Source organism: Zingiber officinale, chromosome 2B, assembly GCF_018446385.1.
Source record: "Zingiber officinale cultivar Zhangliang chromosome 2B, Zo_v1.1, whole genome shotgun sequence".
Taxonomy (NCBI): domain Eukaryota; kingdom Viridiplantae; phylum Streptophyta; class Magnoliopsida; order Zingiberales; family Zingiberaceae; genus Zingiber; species Zingiber officinale.
In genome coordinates this window covers 139916031-139933795 of record NC_055989.1, presented here as the reverse complement: position 1 = coordinate 139933795, position 17765 = coordinate 139916031, and the positions used below count along the sequence as shown (strand labels likewise).

The following is a 17765-nucleotide window of genomic DNA, read 5'->3' as shown; positions in this document are numbered from 1 at the left end:
ATATAATGTTATAATCATAATTGGCAGTTATTTAAAAATGAGTCAAGTAAATTGCTTTTCCCCCCTCCCATCTGACACCGCACCCCCTCTCCCATCCTCTCTCTCCCTATCAAATGACAGTTTTACCCTTTCTTTTTTCTTTATTTTTTTAAATTTTATTTAATTTAATTTATTATTTTTTCATAATACTTATATATTTTTTAATTTTATTGAATTTTTATTTGGTTTTATTTTTTAATTAATTTTGTTTATTATTTTGTAATTTTCATTAATTTTTATTTAATTTTATTTTTTAAAATTAATTTAGTTTATTATTTTTTGTCATCCATACTTATATATTTTTAAATTTTATTTAGTTTTATTTTTTAATTAATTTTGATTATTATTTTTAAAATTTTATTTAATTTTATTTTTTAATCAATTTTATTTATTATTTTTTATAATTTTTTTTCAAAATACCATCTCCTTTAAATTACGCATCTTCAACTCTTGACATATGTCAGAACCTCCATCCCTTTAAATTACCTCTCTTCTATCTGTAATATATGCTAAAATTTCTCATCCCTTTAAATTACTCCCTTCCAACTCTTGACACAATTCTTTTAAATTACCCCATTCCAACTCTTAACACATGTCAAAATTTTTCATCCTTTTAAATTACTGTACTTTCAACCCTTGACACATGTTAAAATCTTTCATCCCTTTAAATTATTTCACTTTCAACTCTTGACATATGTAAGAACTTTTCACTCTCTTTAAATTACCACCCTCCAATCCTTGACATATGTCAAAATACTCCTCTCCCTTTAAATTACCCCTCCAACGCTTGGCACATGTCAGAACTTTCTCTCTTCTTAAATTATCCACCCTTCGAGCTTCAAGTGTTGATAACTCTTAAAATCTATAACTAAAAATAAACAAAAATTATAAATATATAATAACAAATTATTTAAAAAATAAAATTGATAAAAAAATTTAAAAACAGATTAAAAACAAAAAATAAACAAAACTTAAAAAAAAACAGGAAAACGAATAAAGAACAAAACTAAAAAAAATAAAACAAATAAAAGAAAAGGGTAGAAATGGAAGAAAATTAGAATAAGAAGTGGGGTCGGAAGGAGGGGCATGTCAGAGGGGGTGTGAAAAGCAGCCCTCATGAGTCAAATACTAAGTAAATTACTTTCCCACCCCCCTACAGCTCACCCCCCTCTCTCACCCCTATTAAATGACCTTTTAATCCTTCTTTTTTTAAATAACAAGTTATTTTTTTTTCTAATTTTTTTTTCTTTAATTTTTTTTTTCAATTTTATTTACTTCTTTAGTTTTATTTTTTTAATAACTTTTGTTTATTATTTTTTCATCAAATTTTTTTATTTTTTTATCTATATTTTACTTTTAAATTTTTTATAAATAATAACCCCTAAGATTTACTATTAAAAAAATAAAAGATTACAAGAGATCTAATCCTCTATTCCAATATCACCTGCCCCTGTTTCCACTCGTTGTCTTAGCCTACCGTCGGCGGCACCATCAGTGGGCCTCGGTCGCCGCCTCGATTAAAATTATATCCTAGGAGGAAGGTGAACGTAGTGAGGTCGCATCGATGCGATCAGCGCTGAAATTTGATCGGATCTGAACAGACTTTCCTTCACCGTCGATTTGAGTCCATGCTCAAATTTGGTCAAATTTCGATGTCGATCGTGTCGATGATGATTCCTCTAGGGTATAGTTCTGGTCGGGACGACGACCAAAGTCCGTCGGTAGTGGGCTGGAGACGACGAGTGGAACACGGGGAGAGAAAGAAAATTGGAGACATATGATCTGATTTCATATTACAAATATAAAAATAATATGATATTCTTACCGAAAAAATACTTAATAAAAAAATAAAAAGAAAACAAAAATAAATAGAATAAAAAATAGTATAAAGATAAATAATTCGATGGAACTGGAAGAGAAGGTTTGAAATGTGAAAATCTATAATTAAAAAATAAATAAAATATTACAAATATATAATAAAAAATTATTTAAAAAGAATAAAACTGATAAAAACTGATTAAAAAATAAAATTGTTAAAAAAAATTTGATAAAAAACTGATTAAAATGAAATAAAAATTTGTAAAAATAAAATGGACACTTAATAAGGGGTATAAAAATAAGGGGGTATAAAGGTCAAAAATTAGATGGGGCCGGGAGGTGAGGCCGTGAGGGTGTCAGGGATGGGGAAAAAGGGTCTCAATACTAAACAGGCCGTAAGTGTCGCTATTTACTGTTGAAATAAAAAATTTATTATTGAAATCTTATTAAATACTCTTGGAACTTTTACATGTTTATCTAATTATTCAAAAACATCAACGAATATTGGAAACGAAACCATCTTGTGAGTTCGAAGCCCTTTACGAGTGCTTGTCCTCCTCATCTGCTTCCATTATATTAAATTAAATATCGAGCAGGGCATAATCAAAAGAATCAACAAATTAAAGGCAGCACAAAACAAAAACAATCTCAATATGCACCGAAGAGAAGAGAAGGGAAGGACCAGTCCTCTCCGACGACAAATCACGGCGATGTCTCGCCGGTCTTCCGGCGACCTCCCTACGTTACGTCGCTCACAAACTTTCCTGATCATTTCCCTCGATATATAAATCAACCTCACGATCGACGCAGCTCAATTCTCCCAGTGCAATGCAAGTTCAATCGTCCCTGACTGTATCGATCGGTCCATTGAATCAAGACCGGAGGCAGGCAGCGGTGGTCGAACTGTGGAGCTTAGCCACACATCACATCGCGTCTGTTTGATTGATTTGATTTGATTTGACAGGAAAAAAGAAAGCAGCTCTAGCCATCTTAAATGGCTTGCTAGCTGTTCCTGTTCTTCTCCGATCTTTCCTCCACTTCTTCCGGTCCTCTCTGGCTAATTAATTTAGCTACAATTAAATTTTTTTTGTTCTTCCCGTTGTACGATCATTATTCTTGATTATCTTTTCCATTTATTTTCCTTTTTTTTTCTTGATTTCCTTCCTTCGTTCGTTGCTATAAGCCTACGAGGAAGGCAACGGCAGAGATGGAGGAATTGTACGGCGGCAGCAGCACAGGGAGCCGGAGGCCGTTCCTTTACCTTCCCTCGTTCACTGCTCCGCCGCCTCAAGGCTACCACTACTACACCTGCACCTCCTCCTCCGCTTCCTCCTCCTCTCCTCAGTCCCACCTCCAAGCCCCGCCGCCGCCGCCACCGCCGCATGGGCCGTCTCCAATCTCCCACGGCGGCACGGAGGAGATCAAGGCGAGGATCATGTCGCACCCCAAGTACTCCGACCTCCTCGCAGCTTTCACGGACTGCCAAAAGGTGTTATATATACACTCAATTAATCGACTCCGGATCCATTATCCAAATCGCTGATCGTCCAGCTCCCATCTTTCAAGGTCGGCGCGCCGCCGGAGGTGGTGGCAAGGCTGTCGGCCATGCTTCATCAGCTCGCTCTGGACCACCCCGCCGCCGGCCACAACCGCCACGCTTCCCCCGACCCGGAGCTGGACCAGTTCATGGTACCTCGGCAGCTGGATCACACAATTAAACACTCTCAAAGTACTCGAAACTGATCCAAATCTACAACAGGACTTGTACTGCCACGCGCTCACCCAATACCGGCAAGAGCTCACCAGGCCATTGCAGGAGGCCAAGGACTTCCTCCACGAGATCGAGTCCCAGTTCAACGATCTGCTCACCAATGCTTCCACACGACTCCTCCTCTCCGGTACGCTCCCCCTCATCATGCATTTTCGCCATTAAAATCCTCCATGAGCTTCACTTTCAAGATCTACAGACAACTTTTTCTTGACTTAGGGTTCAACTACGGTACTCACTACCACCAATTTACCTTTCTAGACGACCATGGAACTTATAAAGTTACATGAGAGCAGGGAGATCAATTAAATGAGCAGTAGAACATTTGTTTAATGAGTGGAAAAGAACACGTTGGCCGAGCTGCAATGAGCTTTTTAGGGTTCTTACTTAACGATCACTACTACTACTACTAGTAGTTACTACTACTACTTCTCTTCTGCGATCTACTAGCTCTTATACATCCACGAGATAAAGATACTACATAGGATGCTATTCTTATCATTCCTTCTGTGGCAGAGAACAGTTGCAGCTGCCACATAAAATATGTAGTACAGGTCTGTCAGGAAGTAGGGTCATGGACAAGGAACTGTGTTGGAAATTTATTTCAAGTGCTCTCCCACAACATGATCACACACGTGTAAGAAGCATATGGGGAAATGGATGTTGTTTTTATGGCTAAATGGGCATGGTTTGACCACAGGAATTGTTTCTTCAGTGATTTTTAGGCGTAGATAATTTTCTTAATTAATTCGATGTCTGTCAGTACTTGATGATATTGTGTGAAAATAAGCACCAGCAGTCGTCCATCATTAACTAAGATGTTTTTGGCTATAGTTTGTAGTTTTATGTTAAATAGACATTCTATATATATATATATATATATATATATATATATATATATATATATATATATATATATATTTATTTATCACATTATTGTACGTGGGAAAGGAATGAGATGGTGCAATCAATTTGTTTAGGGTTTCAAATTGCTATTTGTTTGCAAACATATGGTTATAAAATGTTTTTTTCTTTTGTAGAACATTTAGCTAGTATTATATATTAAATTATTTAACTATTTATTGGGACTATTAGATATTTTTGCCATCTAATTTTGCTGCCGATATAATTTATGTAGAAAAATATCATGCACAAGGATGAAAGGGATGGTAATAGGTGTTTGTGCCTTGTGCTGTGTTAATATATATGCATATGAAATTAGCTTCATTCCTGAAGTGAATAAACTTCTTGTGAATCAGTTGTGGCTTTGTACATGATGTGACAAATAGTGGGTGACCCCAAGGATAATGTGGGGTAGTGGTCAAGGTGATGTGACAATCAAAAGTTAAAAAGAGGTGATAGTCAAGGTTGAGGTGTATGTGTCCAAACAGATCTTTTTTCCAGGACTTGGTTCCCTTCACTTTTTCTGAGTATGTTCCCAGTGTACTCCCAGTCAGCCCCAACGTTGGTCGGATCCCAGGGCTCCGGATCCTAGGGCTCCATTCATCACTTCTCCTCGGCATGACTCCCAGTTTATTCTTGGTCCTAGTGACGGCCGGACCCTCCTCCCATCATTTATTCTGGGCATGGCTCCCAGTCTACTCTCGGCCATCCCAGCGCTAACCGGATCCTAGGGCTTCGCCCATCACTTCTCCTGGGCATGATTCCAAGTCTACTCTCAGTCGACCTCGGTGTTGGTCGGACCCCAGAGCTCCACTCATCACTTTTCTTAGGCATGACTCTCAGTCTATTCCCTGTCGATTCCAGCATCAATCAAACCCCAGGGCTTCGGCCATCACTTCTCCTGGGCACGACTCCCAGTCTACTATCGGTCAGTTCCAGCGCTAGTTGGATCCCAGGGCTCCGCCCATCACTAATCCTGGGTATGACTCCTAGTCTAGCGCCGATCGAATCACAGGGCTCCGTCCAACACTTCTCTTGGGCATGACTCTCAATCTACTCCTGGTTGGTTCCAGGGTTTCGTTCATCACTTCTTATGAACACAACTCCCAGTCTACTCCTAGTTGAGCTAAGCGTCGGCCGGACTCCTGAGGTATCAGATGGGCCAGTTGGGATCACTCAGAGCCTTGCAAATGCCAACTCGATGCTGAACCAATGCCCTTCTTCTCCCATGACGGGTAATGGCAAGATGGACTCTTGGCTGGGCTTTATATACGAATGACGGGGAACCAATATCAATCAATCTTCACAGACGACCGGATAGACCGGAGAGGAGAGCCTTACAAGATGAGTGACCGGTTAGCGGCAAAGAGAGCAAATAGCGATCAATTGTCACAATGGCAGCTAACTGGATGAGTGGAGCCCAAGTCTGCTCGGGAATTCGGTTAGACCTCAGTCCCTCTGCGATGACTAGGCGAAGAGCAAATCAATCAATCAAATGATATAGATAGCAGTGGCCCTCGAAGAAATCGCGTGTTCGCTAATCCTGGGTATGACTCCGCCCATCACTAATCCTGGGTATGACTCCTAGTCTAGCGCCGATCGAATCACAGGGCTCCGTCCAACACTTCTCTTGGGCATGACTCTCAATCTACTCCTGGTTGGTTCCAGGGTTTCGTTCATCACTTCTTATGAACACAACTCCCAGTCTACTCCTAGTTGAGCTAAGCGTCGGCCGGACTCCTGAGGTATCACATCACTTTTCATTGGCACAGTTCTGATCTACTCTCGGTCAGCCCAGTGTTGGTCGGGCTATCGCTAGGGGACAATATTTTCAGGGAATCGTAACCACTTATCAGAGAATAATGACTATTCGTCAAGGAATATTCCGACCACATGCAAGCCACAAAATCTTCTTCTACCTAATGGAGGTTCATAGTACATCCTTCATCATTTGACATACTCTGACACCCGACATTATCCGACGTCTCATTATCATCGAGGTTACAAGGTTGTATAAAAAGGGGTTCTCTCCGTTGGCCAGGTACGCGCACACACGCATCTACTATAGTTTTACTTTTTCTTGTACTTTTTTCTCGACTTCTTTTTCTGACTTGAGCATTGGAAAACCTGTGTCAGGGACTTCGTTCCTGGTTTTCGCGCTAATGACTCTGTGTGATCTCTTTATAGTGTGTGTAGGCTTGTGGGTACCATTTTCGATTATATTTCCCTACCCTTCGTGAAGATCCAAGATCGACAACGCATCTTCGAGTTCTAGCCCCCGACCCTCCCTCCGTCAACATTCCTACTCTTGTCACCGGTCTCTTCATTTGACTCAGCTTCTAGACGAGATCAGTACATAAAGATGTTTTGCTTTATTATTTCTTTCTGTCGATGCCAAGTTAACTTTTGATGTTTTGAGACAACAAGAAAGAGAAAGAGAGAGAAATGGGATCTAGGGGAGCAAAAGGAGGAAAGGGTAAAAGGATAGAAATACCCGAAAGCAGGGTGGCAGATGGGTGAGTGGTAGGAACATGGGTGAGTGGTAGGAACTAGGGTGGACAAGAGGAATTGGAGAGATGAAAAGAAATACTTGGAGTAAAGAGAATTAAACAATTTTTTACTATGATTAATCTAATTAAATAATATGATTGAACAAACTATCATATATATATATATATATATATATATACAAAGTTCTTTTAAACTAGCTAAAATAAATCTAAATCGAATTTGGAGAACTTTATCTTAATTATCATGCCTATTTTATTGGTGCAATAATGTCATGTGAAGTTTCAATGTTTTACAATCTATTTAAGTCCAGGCTAATTTCTAATCGATTATGATATCAACAAGTGTCCAACAACAAAGTTATGTCATGTTATCAACAATAGCTTGAGTGCACATATCTATAAACTTAAATTATATATCTCCCCCTTTGCTAAATATTAGGGATGTAAATGAGCCGAACCTAGTCAAACAGTATTAGGCTCGAGTTCGGCTTGTTTAAATTATATTCGGGCTCAAGCTCGGTTCGAGCTCGAATCGAACTTTTATCACAAGGCTCAAGCTCGGCTCATTTTGGAATTACCAAGCTCGCGAATAGTTCGAGCTTAACTCGTTATTAGCTCGTTTATTATAGTTAACGAGCCTAGCTCGTTAAGCGAGCTCGGGCTCGTTTTATAGCTCATTTTTTTGACTTGTTTTAAGGCTCATTTTAGAGCTCGTTTTGTAGGCTTGTTGTTAAGCGAGTTTGAAAATTCATTTGAATAAATATTCAACAAACCTAACAACTAAAATAATATAAATTCAACACATCATTGAACATCCCAAACTACTACATTAAACTTTCAAACTCAACACATCATTGAACATGTTCGCGAGCCCTTTAATCAAACCGAGCTCAAGCCCGAGTTCACGAGCCTATAAACGAATATGTTCTCAAGCCCTGTACACGAGCCGAGCTCGAGCCTTTTAAACGAGCTGAGCTTGCGAGCCTATAAACGAATATGTTCGCGAGCTCACAAGCCGAATGCCCTTGAGCTCGAGCTCGGCTAGATAAAATAAACGAACGAACTCGAACGAGCTTTTTACAGAATAAAGCTCTGAATAGATTACGAACCGTTTGGTTCATTTACATCCCTACTAAATATCAAAAAGAGAGCAACACAAAAAAAAGGCTCCTCCTATAATCAATCATAATTGCAAAGGAGGACAACAATCACACCCACAATGCTAAAGCATGTTGTTTACTTGGTACACTACCCTCTAAGGTGACTATTTTAAGACTTAGTCCTAGCGATCTATCACCACTAATAGATTTCCTCCTCGGACTAAATTTGGAGGTGGAGAAACTTCTTATAACAATATTACAAATTTTCAACAAAAGGAAAACAATGAGAGGGAAGAGACAAGGATAGATAACACCCTGAACACAAGAACCCTTCCTTTTTTCACTTTAGAGGTTGCCAAGATTAAGTGCTTTAAACTTGAGTTTAATGGGGGAATCACAATTGAGAAGTATGTGTAGAAGACAGCTTAAATGGGAGAATCACAATCGAGAAGTATGTGTAGAAGACAGCTGCAAGCTCTTTTAAACCTCCTTCATTTAGGCTGCTGCCTACATCTTTTAGTTGCCACCCGTTAATTGATATTACCCACTAATTCATTGTTATAGAGGTTTGACCATTGGCACGGTTGTTGAACGGTCACCAACTCTGGATCAACGACTGATATCATCTTGTTTTTTAAATAAGAGTCTACTACTAGGAATCGCTAGTCGATTGGTAGCCTTCTGGTAGCCTTCGGTCGAATTGATCAGTTGTATTGGGAGCGTTATAATTGCTTGAAATAGGCTACTAGTCGATTGCTAGAACCTAGTGTAGGACCGTTGCGGCCGGCTAGAAGGGGGGGTTGAATATCCCTGTGAAACAAAAATAAAAATATCCTTCTCGAGCTTTCAACAAAACTTCAACAAAATACTTGCATAAATAAATTGAACAGAAACTAAAGAAAGGAAGAGGCAAAAGGATTTACTTGGTTACAACCAAGGAGGTTGTTAATCCAAGGAATGTCGCACTAGTATCTCCTTTGGGCGGAGAAGCCAGCAGTGAAAGCGCAAAACAAAGAAGCTAATCTAAAACTGAAGCGTACAAGCGTTGGAAATGAATTGCTCTGAGTTATTTTTAAAGCTTATGGATCAAGGCTATATTTATTGCCTTGGTCGGGGCGCCCTGAGGGTTCTGGGCGCTCTAGGGGGGATAAATTTTATCCCCCAACGTTCAGATCGAGTCAAAGCTCGATCCTGGGAAAAAGTCAACTCCGGGCGCCCCGGTATGTTCCAGCCGCTCCGGAGGGGTCCGGACGCCGCGGACCCAAAAGTAAACTCTGGTTGACTTTTTCGGTCTGGGTCCTCTGCTCCGGCTCTGGTCGCCTCGGTCCGGGTCTTCAACTCCGGATCCGCTAGCTTTGGTGATCTCGGCCATCCGGAAAAGGGCTCACTTGAACCCAACTTCCGATCTTCTCGAGTGGGCTTCCGCTCCGGCTTCTCGTCCCTCAGAATCGCCGCGTGTTTCCTTCTCGTCCGTTGACGTACTCATCCGCAGTCTTCGTCCCTCGGACACATCGCGTGCCGTCCTTCTCGCTAGCTGCGTCTCTTGCTCCTCGAGCAGTCTTCCGCTCCGACTTTCGTCCCTCGAAACCTCCGCATGCTTCCTTCTCGTCCGCCGGTGTACTCTTCCGCAGTGCCTCGTCCCTCGGATGCACCGCGTGCCGTCCTTCTCGCTAGCTACGTCTTCCACTCGAATACCTGTGCTCCTAAGGTCCTGTACACTTAGACACAAGGTTAGAAACACACATGACCTAACTTAACTTGTTAATCACACCAAAACAACCTTGAGATTCCAACAATCTTCTCCTTTTTGGTGTAAGCAACCCAAGTTAAGATAGGGTAAAAATAGACATAATATAAACTTAACTAAATTTGCAATTAAGTGCAAAAATAAAACAAGTTAAATTTTGGTCTACATCTCCCTAGACTTATACTTTTCCTTCTCCCCATTTGATCACATAAAAAATGGGGTTCTAAGAAAAAATCTAGGGATAAAAACTTAGAAAATTTTGAGATCCTTAAAAAATTTTGCAATAATAAACACTCTATAAAAGAAAATTTTAAGAAAATTTTTCTAAGTGAAATTAAAAAAAAATCTAACTTAGACAGCTTTGAAAAAAAAATTTCGAAAAAAAACTTAAGCAGAAATTTTAAATTTCAGAATAACTTTTAACTTAGGCAAAATTTATTTTCTGAAAATTTTTTCTAAGTATAAAAGAGAATTTTTCTAAGAAAAAAATATTTTAAAAAAATATTTGAAAAACTTTAAAAGCATTAATTAATTCTAATTTTTAATGCTTTGACAGAAAGTTAATTAAACATTTATTTCAATATTTTGGCTTCCAGGTCGTGGCGAGGCACTAGGCCTTCTTGGTTATTGGAGCAACAACCATTTTCTTAGATAAAGCCTTATAAAGAAATTCAATGTCTAATTTTCTCATTGAAAGGCTCTAAGTCTAATCAATAGTTTAATTTAAACAGGACTTAGGAACCTAATATAGGTTCCAACTTACTGGATTGATTAAAAATTTCTTAGGAACATATTTCAATTCAAATTTTTAAATTTTCTAAAATTAGATGAGCATGCATGGTTTTTCAAATTATCTATTTGAATTTTCAGATCTTTAATTTCTGATTTCAATTTCTCATTTTCTTATTTTGATTTGTCTAAGTCTTCTAAGGGACAGGACTTAGCTAGGATTATTTTTAAATTTTTATTTTTATTTTCTAATTTGTAGCAATCTTTTGTTAAAAGTTTAACGAACTTAAACATTTTGTCGGGAGGAAGAGATCGTACTTGACTTACCTTGTCGATTTCGTTGTCCGTTTCTCTCCCTGAACTGCTGTTTTCTTCCGACGTGGCTCCCCCTTCATCGATGCTCTCGATGCTCATTTCGAAAGAGCTTGACTCGCAATCGTCGTCTTGATGACTTGCCATTAACGCAAGTCCGGAGAATGCCTCGACTTTCGACTCCGACGACGTATCGTCCCATGTCGCTTTTAGGGCCTTTCGCTTTTGGATAGACTTCTTACCCTTCTCCTTGTTCTTGTTCTTCAGCTTGAGGCAGTTATCCTTGACGTGCCCTTCTTCGTCGCAGTGGTAGCAGCGGATCGTCCTTTTCTTTTTCCCCTGCGGATGGTTAGTAGATTTAGATTTATAAAGTTTCTTGAATCTTCTTACCATCATTACCATTTTCTCGTCATCGAGAGAAGATTCCGACTCAGGTTCGTCTCTCGAAGCTTTGAGGGCGACGTTGTTCTTGGGCTCTTTCGAACCTGCACATCTTGATTCGTGCACTTCAAAAGTCGAGAAAAATTCTTCTAATGAAATTTTTTCTAAATCTTTTGAATGTAAAAGGCATCTACTAGTGATGCCCATTTTGAATTTCTCGGAAATGAATTTAACGCGTACTTTAGTGAATCTCGGTTACTTACCTTTTCTTTGAGATTCGACAGTCCGGTGATGATCTCTTTGATTCTCGAGTGCAGGTGCGCAACTGTCTCGTCTTCCCCAAGTCACAGGCTGGTGAGTTGATTGTGAAGTAGATCTCTTCTGGCGAGGTTGGCTTCGGACGTTTCTTCGTACAGCTCGAGGAACTTCTCCCAAAGTTCCTTTGTCGAGTCGTAGTTTCCGATTCGATTGACTTCTTGTGGCGGAAGAATGCTCAACAGATGGTATTCTGCTTTGCCGTTCACCACATACTCAGCCTGCTCCTTTTTCGTCCATTGATATTTTTCCTTATCCTCTGGAGCTACAAAATCAAGTTCCATTGTTAAAATTAATTCAAAATCTGTTGTGAAAAATACCTGCATCAGTTTCTTCCAGGTTGCGAAATCCCCTTCGTATTTCGGCGGGTGTATACTTGGTCCGGTCATTATCTTTGCTTCAATTGACGGTTAGTCCTCCTGAAGCGCCTTGGTTCTGATACTACTTGTAGGACCGTTGCGGCCGACTAGAAGGGGGAGTTGAATAGCCCTGTGAAACAAAAATAAAAATACCCTTTTCGAGCTTTCAACAAAACACTTGCATAAAATAAATTGAACAAAAACTAAAGAAAGGAAGAGACAAAAGGATTTACTTGGTTACAACCAAGGAGGTTGTTAATCCAAGGAATGTCGCACTAGTATCTCCTTTGCGCGGAGAAGCCTCTTACAGCAGTGAAAGCGCAAAACAAAGAAGCTTTTCAACAACTGAGAGCAATTCATTTCCAACGCTTGTACGCTTCAGTTTTAGATTAACTTCTTTGTTTTGCGCTTTCACTGCTGTAAGAGGCTTTTCCGTCCAAAGGAGATACTAGTGCGACATTCCTTGGATTAATAACCTCCTTTGTTGTAACCAAGTAAATCCTTTTGCCTCTTCCTTTCTTTAGTTTCTGTTCAATTTATTTTATGCAAGTGTTTTGTTGAAAGCTCGAGAAGGGTATTTTTATTTTTATTTCACAAGGCTATTCAACCTCCCCTTCTAGCCGGCCGCAACGGTCCTACACCTAGCAATCGACTAGTAGCCATCAGTGATCAGTTGAGTTGAGAGTGTTCTATTCGCTCGAAATAGATCTGACAATTGACTACTAGCTATCAATCGAATTGACCAATTGAGTTGAGAGCATTCTATTTGCTTGAAGTGATTTACCAATCGATTGTCACAACAAAACAATCAAGGGTTATTATGCAAACCCTAAATTTGGGGTTTAGCTCCGCAGTTGATTGTTATGCCACAACAATCAATTATTACGCTAAATCCTCTCCTTGTTTAGGGTTTAGTTCATTAGTCGAATTGTTGGAAATTGATTGGAACCGATAGTCGACTATTAAATCCTTTGCATGCTAACCCCTTAATTACAAAACCTTTTTTTCATCTACATTGTATTAATCGATTGTTAAACTCTATCAATCGACGAATACATAGCTTTCAACCATCTTAATGGATGAAATACACCTAGTTGCACTACCCTCGTCCCAAGAGTACCTCATGCCAGATGATTCTCCTATTCCCTAGACTTTTGAACTTGGACCTTCCTCGTCTTCGAGTCTTCATCCACCCTTGCATCTGTTCTACTACCAAGGATTTGGCTCTCGGCTTCCTTGGACTCCCATACCTTGCATCCGGTCTTCCAATTTGTAAGAATTTCTCCTTGCCAAGAATATTCACGACCTTCTTGGACGTCTCTTATCTTGTCCAATCTGCGATGACTTTTCTTGCACACTTGTCACACAAGTGAGATCCACATTTTTACCTAAACTTAAGTACTTGTCAAATATTGCAACTTCACATTCAGGACATGATTGCACCAACCAATCTCCGGAAATTATTTTATGTTTGACAATTTATTTAAGTTTATTCTAATTTCTAACTGGTTATGATATCAACAAGTGTTGAACAACAAAGTTATGCTATGATATCAACAACAATAACATGAGTACCTAAATCATGCGCTTGAATCATATTTTTCATCCTTTGCCAAATATAAAAAAGAGAGCATAAAAAAAAGCTTCCCTTACAATCAAGCAACCACCCACAACAATACTAAAACATCAACCACAACGACATTCAAGAAACAATGTAGCAACTCTCAAAACATATCAAAAAGTAATCATGAGATTTAACATGTAACAGTTGATACATAGTTTCTAAACAATCTAGTTAGTATAAGAGATACAAGTATCAAATCAGGTTCACAAATGACATTAGCAAATACAAAACAAAGAGAGCAACTACGAGTAACACGAAGATCTAATCGTCGTTGTCTCCATCAGTTGGGAGAGGGGGAAGTTGCTGCCTTATAACTTAAGAGCGCAACAATTCAAACATCTCGTTCTATCAGATTATTTCAACACTCTCGTGTAGTTACGAGAATCGAAGATCAATTGAGAATTGAAAGCACTGATCCATACCAATAAGTTGATGCTCACGACTGAGCTCCTCAAAACGTGTCTATAGACTCAAGCTCGTGAAATTGAAACTCATCCATCTCTAACATCCTCTAGCATCGGTACTAGACCTGCCATGTGTCATCGTCTCATACCATCGTCGAGCCTTCCTATGTCATCCCTGTTAAAGAGAGGGTTCTCAAGGTGATCTTATTATACTTTGCCGTCATGAGCTGCGTAACACCTCGAGATACATTGATTCCCACAAAATCATCCACGAGGTGACGAAATGCCCAAAAGGCATGTGGACCTTTACCTGGTTTGGAGAAATGAATTATATGATAAACCATGTTCAACGCCACATTAATATTGATATTGTGACTGATTGCATACAACACCAATAAGTATGGGGTTGAACTATGGCCAACCCACAGGTCACAATGGGCAAAAGACAATTTACAATGATGTTATAAAGACGTTGTCATAGGTTGCTAACTCATTTGTCTGAAATAGATTGTGGTTATCACGACGAGGTTTTTAGTAGAGATGATCGTGCTTGAGGCTCAATGTAATATGCTCAAAAGGTGCATGCAAGGGTTTGATGAAAGAAAGATAGAATACAAACTCATTAGTGATGATCGACAATCTAAGAACTCTTAGAGAATGGTCGGAGTGAAGTCCAAGTCCCATTGAGCGATGCGGGTACTATTGAGAAGACCATCACCGCAAGGTCGTAGATTGTTGTAGAATTCGTAGACTAAATCTACATTTATGTTACGCTCACAAAAGACTATAGTTTCTAACTTGTAATGCTTGATCACCTAGATCACATCTTAACAATAATCATGAAAAAATATTTCGTCTAGTGATTGAGTTGGAACGAGTTGAAACTTTCAGGTTTGAAAGAAGTTTTGACGAGATGCACCAGGGAACCTATGATCAGTGTTAATGACCAGAGGAGCCTTCTCAATTTGTTTCCATTTTTGCCTAAACATGCCATGAATGATGCACCAATAATGTGAATGCCAAAAGGATGCATAAATGCAAGCTAAACAATAATCAATTACAACAACTACTACCCAACTTTATTATCTAACAAGATGGGATCGACTATATGGATTCTTTTCGTTATTGAGATCTATCTCCTATTATATCATCATCTATACTTAAATAAATTTATCTTGTTTTATTATTATTAATTAAGTTTTTTTTTATCTTTTCCTCGTTTGATATGTATGTTTATCATAATGTCACATCGGTTGTTTATGTACTCGAGTCATAATCCAACATTCAATTCCATATAATATAGCAGGTCTAACTGCGATTTTATAGAATTTTTCTTTAAGTTTTAAGGATATCTTATGGTCACATAAAACACCCGACGCTCCTCTATTTCAACCATATTGTTTGTATTCTATGTAAGATATCTCTCTTGATGTCTTCATCGTTTTGTAAAAATAATTTTAAATATTTAAAGCTCCCGATTTTGTGCAACTCAACATCTCCTATCTTAACAATTGTCTCATTACATCTAATATTGCTAAATTTAAATTTCATATATTATATTTTTATTTTACTAAGCCTAAAACTTTTCACTTTTAGTGTTTCATGTCAAGATTCTAGTTTAGCATTTACGCTTTCACATCTCTTATCTATCAAAACAATATCATCTGGAAACAACATGTAATATGATACAGAGTTCATCCACGATTAGTATAAAAAGATAAGGACTTAGAGTTGATCCTTGATGTAACCATATCCTTATTAGAAATACTTCAGTTAATCTGCCTGATGTCTTCACGCTGGTCGTTACATCTCATATATTGTTAATTAGTTTAATATATATTACGCTAACATATTTCTTTTCTAGAATTTTTCATATAATTTCTCTTGGACTATATGATAAGTATTTTCTAAGTCAATGAATATCATGTGTATATCTTACTTATGCACTTCAATATCTCTATCGGAATATCATCTGATCTAATGACTTTTCTATTGTACATTCTATTTAAAACTTGTTCTATTTTTTGAAATCTGAATTTTATGATAAAAATTTAAATTTCTATGCTCATTTGGCATGTTTAAATTACCTAAGTTAAGATGGTCATCTAAAGCTTTATTAAAAAGTTGATGAAAATATCTCTTCCATCGCTCTTTTATTTTTTCATCGTTTACTAATACCCTATTATATGCATCTTTAATACATTTTATTTGAATAAGATCTTTTATTTTCTTTTATCTCACTTAGCTATTCTATAAATATCTTTTCTTCCTCCTTTTGTATCCAATTTTTGATATAATTGTTAAAAAGTTTTATTCTTTACTTCGTTCATTACTTTCTTAGTTTTTTTTCTTGGCTATTGTATATTTTTTAAAAATTTTCTCGTTCTTACAAATATATAATTCCTTATAAACTGTTCATTTTTCCTTCATTTTCTCTTGTACTTTTTTATTACACCATTAAGATTCCTTATTTAATGGCGCATGTCGCTCTCACCGAGTACACTCTTAGTTGCTATTTTTAACTTTGATATCATCTTATCCCATGTCTTATTAGAATAACTATATATTTCACCTAATATTTGTACTACTACCTTCTTCTTAAATATATTTTGTTTTTCATCTTTAATTTTCATCACTTAATTTTAGAAGTCGTATATATTTTCCTTTTATTAATATTATGTTTGAGTTGTATATCCAACACTACTAATTTATGTTGAGTAGTTAAGCTTTCTCTAAGGATGACTTTGTAATTTTTATAAATCTTTCTATCCTTCTTTCTAATAATAAGAAAGTCAATTTACGATTTATTATTCCCACTTTGAACATGACTAAGTGTTTTTCTCTTTTCTTAAAAAAAAATGTATATGCTATCATAAACTCTAATATATTTTTCCTCTCATATTCCTCATTTTTCACTCTGACTTGCTTATTTAGATCACCTCTTATTAAAATCATTTCATTTGGTGAAATATTTTATAAAACTTCATTTAAGTCGTCCTAAAATTTTGATTTAGTAGCTTCATCTAATCCTACTTGCGGTGTATATACGCTAATTATGTTCATAATTTTTTTCACCACTATTATCCTAAGGGATATAATTCGATTTCCTTTTCTAACTAGTCTTACCATTTCATCCTTTAACGAACTATCTATAATAATACCACTCCATTTCTTGCTTTACTCTTTCCTGTGTATTATAATTTAAAAGTCGAGTTCTCTATTATCTTTGCCTTATTGCCTACCCATTTTGTCTCTTGTACACATAAAATATTAATTCTTCTCCTAATCATTGTATCTATCACTTTCATTGATTTATTAGTAAGAGTTCTATGTTTCATATTTCAAATCTTAAATTATTAGTTTCCCTATCATATTTGTTCTTATCCAACTTATTGTATATATTATAGTTGGATCCTACAACGCGTTCCTTTCGGAAAATAACCTAGCATTAATATAATAGTTTAATGGATCAATTCATTGAATATTTGTCATAGTTTTAATGTTGACTGACGACCTAATGCAACCCTCCTTTATCCGGACTTGGGACTGACCATGATTGATTCATCATGGGCGAAGTTCCAAACAATAATTGATTAGTGAAGGAAAATGAAAGTTGACGCAATTAGGGTTTACTTTAGTGTCATTAATGCTCTAGGATCAACATCGCCTCATAAGAAATCAAAAAGCAGCCAAAGATTGTCGGAAGGGAACGAATGACGGAATCCTAGCTTGGTGCCCATGTTTGAAAAAGGGACG

The 17765-nt window shown here is 37.5% G+C and overlaps 1 protein-coding gene across 3 annotated transcripts in view; it reads left to right on the top strand.

Moving 5' to 3' along the window:
* The first annotated feature begins 2855 nt into the window (after positions 1–2855).
* LOC122047462 (homeobox protein knotted-1-like 12) overlaps positions 2856–17765 on the top strand; it is a 43201-nt gene continuing 28291 nt past the window's right edge. For 2 of the 3 annotated variants that reach the window (XM_042608790.1, XM_042608789.1), the window contains exons 1-3: positions 2856–3346; positions 3424–3546; positions 3617–3755. In XM_042608790.1, the coding sequence (XP_042464724.1) occupies positions 3065–3346; positions 3424–3546; positions 3617–3755 (544 nt within the window). In that variant the 5' untranslated portion in view covers positions 2856–3064. The remainder of the gene's footprint in view (positions 3347–3423; positions 3547–3616; positions 3756–17765) is intronic. The other variant, XM_042608788.1, reaches the window with a different exon arrangement.